The 4,155-nt window shown below is 51.3% G+C and overlaps 1 protein-coding gene across 1 annotated transcript in view; it reads right to left on the minus strand.

Moving 5' to 3' along the window:
- Nucleotides 1–1,737, minus strand: part of LOC107106465 (solute carrier family 35 member G1-like) — a 10,531-nt gene extending 8,794 nt beyond the window's left edge. The window contains exons 1-2 of the mRNA XM_015406618.1: nt 1,725–1,737; nt 270–433 (exon numbers count right to left, since the gene is read on the minus strand). Coding sequence (XP_015262104.1) covers nt 270–433; nt 1,725–1,737 — 177 coding nt within the window. The remainder of the gene's footprint in view (nt 1–269; nt 434–1,724) is intronic.
- Between the last annotated feature and the right edge of the window lie 2,418 nt (nt 1,738–4,155).

Consider the following 4,155-nt stretch of genomic DNA (forward strand, 5'->3'; position numbering starts at 1 on the left):
TCGCCCCCCCCCCAAGAGACCTGCGCTTCCGAAGTTGCTCGAGGGTTGCCAGCCTCCAGGTGGGGCCTATTGACTGACATCCTGACCACAGAAATCATTGCCCCCGGGGGAAACGGCTGCTTCAGAGGATGGACTCTATACCGCTGTAGCTTCCCTGCCTGAATTCTACACTCCCCAAGCTCCGCCCCCAATAACTCCAGAAAATTCCCCACCTTGAGTTGGCAACCCTCTGTAGCCTGCCCCCAAAGGACCGTGACGCGGCCACTGACCTGAGTGTGCCCGTAGGTCCCCCCGTAATACTTCTGCTGGGTCAGCCATTTTACGACGGGGCCAGCCTCGTCAAACTTCTGCAGCTTCAGCAGGGCCAGAAGAGCGTAGGAGGTGCCTTCGATGTTGTAAGTGCGAGCATTGGCCTCTTCCCACCGATCTCCACCTAGATGCAGGGGCGGATTCACCATTAAGCAGACTAGGCACACGCTTAGGGCACCAGGGCCAAAGGGGGCACCACAAAGTTAGGAAAAGGTTGAAAAGCTTAGTTTGTACAGTCTATTGTGTTATCATATGAACTAGGGAGGAAGGCCCGTTGAGAAGGGCGATACAACGGGCAGCTAGCCCCCCCGCTTCCTCCCCCTCCCCGCCCTCTCCCCGGCGGCGGTGCCCCGAGCACGGCTGAGAACCGACTCGCTGGGGGAGGGGAACGTCCGGAGGTTGCAGAGAAAGTTCTCGTTCACTGGGTATTGTCCTACAACGGGCCACTGAAACTGCCAGCCTTTCTTGTCTGAGCCAGGCTGAAGAGGAGGAGGAGGCGGCCGCGAAGGGAGACAGGAGAGGGGCCCCCCGCCTGGCCGATCGTCCGTCCGGGAGGCTGGCTGCGTGCGAGCACGCCCCCCCGGCACAGGCTGAAGAGTCGGAGGCGGCAGCGGGAGCAGGGGCCAGCAGGCAGGCAGGCAGGAGAGCGCGGTCCCTCGCAGTCCACGCGCTGTGTCCCCCCGCCCCGCCCGAAGCGTCAGAGGCGGGACACGGCGTCGGAGGGGGGAGCCATGGTACACGGCCAATGGAAGGCGGGGAAGGCCGTGACGGACTGGTCAGCCGGCCAAACACTGTAGGGGCGCATTTTCTCTCCTGTGCGTGAGTCTGCGTCTTACTGCTTTATAATATAGGGAGGATGAGGGATGGGGGAACCCTATTTTTTAAAAAAAATACAATGAAATGAAAGTTACCAGTCCACTTCATTATATCTGAAGGATATCCAGGGCCGGTGCTACCATTAGGTCAACCTAGGCATCTGCCTAAGGCACAGACCTCAGAGGAGCGCAGAACTGACAGTCAGCATTACTGTACAGGAGCCCTGCCACCGCCAGCAGCTGCCCATCAAAGTCCAGCTGCCACAACCGTAGGAAGGCAAAAGGAATCAGCCAGCGATGTGGAAAGAAGCACACACACACCCGGCCCAACTGGGTGGGCTGCAGAAAGGATCCTTCCCGAACATCCGCAGTGGGAGCCCCACGCCAGCCTTCGAGGGGAGCGGGGCCTCAGTGTTGGAATATGTAAGTATTCAGCATGTGTAACAATGTAAATAGATGGATCCAATCTAGGTGACAGGTGTCAGAGTAAGTGACAGTCAAAGAGACCAGAACAAACCGGTTATAACTTGTACTGAGCTGATGTCTTATCAGGGTGACTCAGCAGTGCTGTGATTGGATGCCATATGTATATAGCTGTACCTGTCTCAAGCATTGTGTGCTGATGTACAAATGGACTGCTTGGCAAAGCACTTTGCTAGTGAGAACGGTGCTTGTAAATAAAATTCACTGTATATAGTTTACCACTAAACCTGAGTCTGTGTGGTGACTATAGCAGAACCCCAGCAGGGTGATATTGGACTGCTAGGTTCCAACGGAGACCTGGGGATGCCAGAAGCGCGCTCCGCGACACTCAGGGGACACATTCCCCAAAGTTCATCTTTTCGGTTAATGGGGGGGGGGGGGACCTGAAGCAAACCCAAACAACACTCTGTAGCCAAGGAACGAGTCACCATCCAATGGCTGCCCTAGCAGAGGACCGGAGGAGACCGGGGCAGGGGGTGCCAACAAAGAATCCTTTGTGCCCGCCCAGCTTCTGCTTGGGCTGCTGGCTCCAGGGCGCAGGGCTGGGGGTTCGCGTTTCTTCCCTGTTCTCCTGCTGGTCGGCTTCGCTCTGTCTCCAGCTCTGCAGAGGCAACTCGCAGGCTGAATGACGCTTGCCACCTGTGCTCAGCAGCAGCAGGATGGGGGGACAAAATGGAGAAGGAAGGAGACCCCTCCTCAGAGGCAGCTCCGGCTCTTTCCTCTCCATCCCCAGGGAACCTCTCTCTATGCCCGTAGAACACAGAAGCCACAGCGGAGGCAACGCCACAAAATACCAAGCCAACTTGGTCTTGCTTTGAGACCTCCACCTAAAAGTATTGCTGTCCTGCTCCTCGGGGGCTATCTTCTGCAGACCACCCAACAACATTCCTATTTCTAAGTAGGGCTTCAGTCCTCACATATAGGATCAGACCGGTTCTCGAGCTCAGGATCTGAGCTCAAACATGCAGCCTACTATGCCTTGACTCCGGCCACAGAAGTCCCACTGAACTCAGAGGCTGCTAAGAGTTTATTGACTGCGCTGATGGGCTGACCACCACTGTACTCATTTTCCCCCACCAATAAAAATTTTCTGGCTATGGGCTGTGTCTGGAAAGAAATGGGCAGAAAGAAAGCTTCATGGCTGCAAGAAAGGGGAGGAAAGTAGGGAAATTCTGCTGTAGCAATGAACAGGAAAAAAATACCTCTGCACTAAGAACTTTGGAACTGCTCCCACACCTTTCCCTAAAGCTATATGAATGCCCTGCTTACAAGTCAGCAATAACAACCCCTGGGAACTCAGCAACTATGGCTGGCAGTAGATGATCTCAGCCATGAGTGGCCAAGAGATGGCAAGCTAAATTAATAAACACACCGAAGCATCAGCACTTGACCTGAAGGAATTAGAGACAACATTTGCAAAGGAAAAGGCATGGAAAATGAGATTTTGATGGAAACATTCAAGAGACTTAAATTTTAACATCAATACACAGGATTATTCAAAATGATTTTTGATTTGTGTGCTAAAACTGTTTTCTGTTTGAGAAAAAAAATCAAAGATTGTTGTATTAAGTTTTGTGCTTTTCATTTTTCCTACAATTCATCTGTTTTTGAAAATTGGTTAGCAGTGTGTGTGGGGGAAGTAGTTAGCCTTGCCTAGGGCGCAAGAAAGCCTGGCACCAGCCCTGAGGATATCTGAAGGTTATCTGAAGGAAGTGTGCTTGCGCATGAAAGGTTATACCTTGAATAAAACTCTGTTGGTCTTAAAGGTGCCACTGGACTCAAACTTTGGTCTGCTGCTTCAGCTACCCACCTGAATCTTTTTTTAAAAAAAGGTTATCTTTGAACCAAATCATAAATCCATTTTTTTACTGTCCATTTCCCTATGACCTGAACCAGTCAATTCTTCATCATCTTTGCTACCACACACAAAAAAGGAACAAACCCAAAAACCTAATTCCCTGAGCAGTGTTTTCCTGTACTTCCAGGCCTCACCTGACATACATCCCCATTTCCTTCTGACACCTCCATCACTGTCTTACCATATTTATTTAAATATCTGTACCCTGGAGCATGACGGAAGATAGGAGGGCCTGGCGTGATGTGGCCCATGGGGTCGCAAAGAGTCGGACTTGACTGTGCGACTGAACAACAACAACCCCCAATTGTCCTCTTGACTCAAGGCTTATCAAATGCAGAAGGCTAAAAAACAACAAAAATACTCCTGTGCATTTTTTTGGCTGCTCCCTTAATTTATAAGTACATCATGATCAGATAATCTTCATAAAGCCATTTCCTATTGGTTTCTACCACGGTGTGATTAGATCAAAGCTAGAGGAAGGGTTAGTGCCTGACTTGGACTTGGGAGATGCCTTTTCAAATTCTCACTCAGCTATGAAACTCACTGGGTGACCTCGGACCATTCACACACATATATTCAGTCTGACCTACTCCGCAGGGCTGTTCTGACAAACTGGAGCGAGAACTGTGTATGCCACGCCGAACTCTTTGGGGAAAATATAGGTAAAAGGAGATCTAGTTGTCAAGGAAA

Source organism: Gekko japonicus, unplaced genomic scaffold (genome assembly GCF_001447785.1).
Source record: "Gekko japonicus isolate JY-2015 unplaced genomic scaffold, Gekko_japonicus_V1.1 scaffold165, whole genome shotgun sequence".
NCBI lineage: Eukaryota > Metazoa > Chordata > Lepidosauria > Squamata > Gekkonidae > Gekko > Gekko japonicus.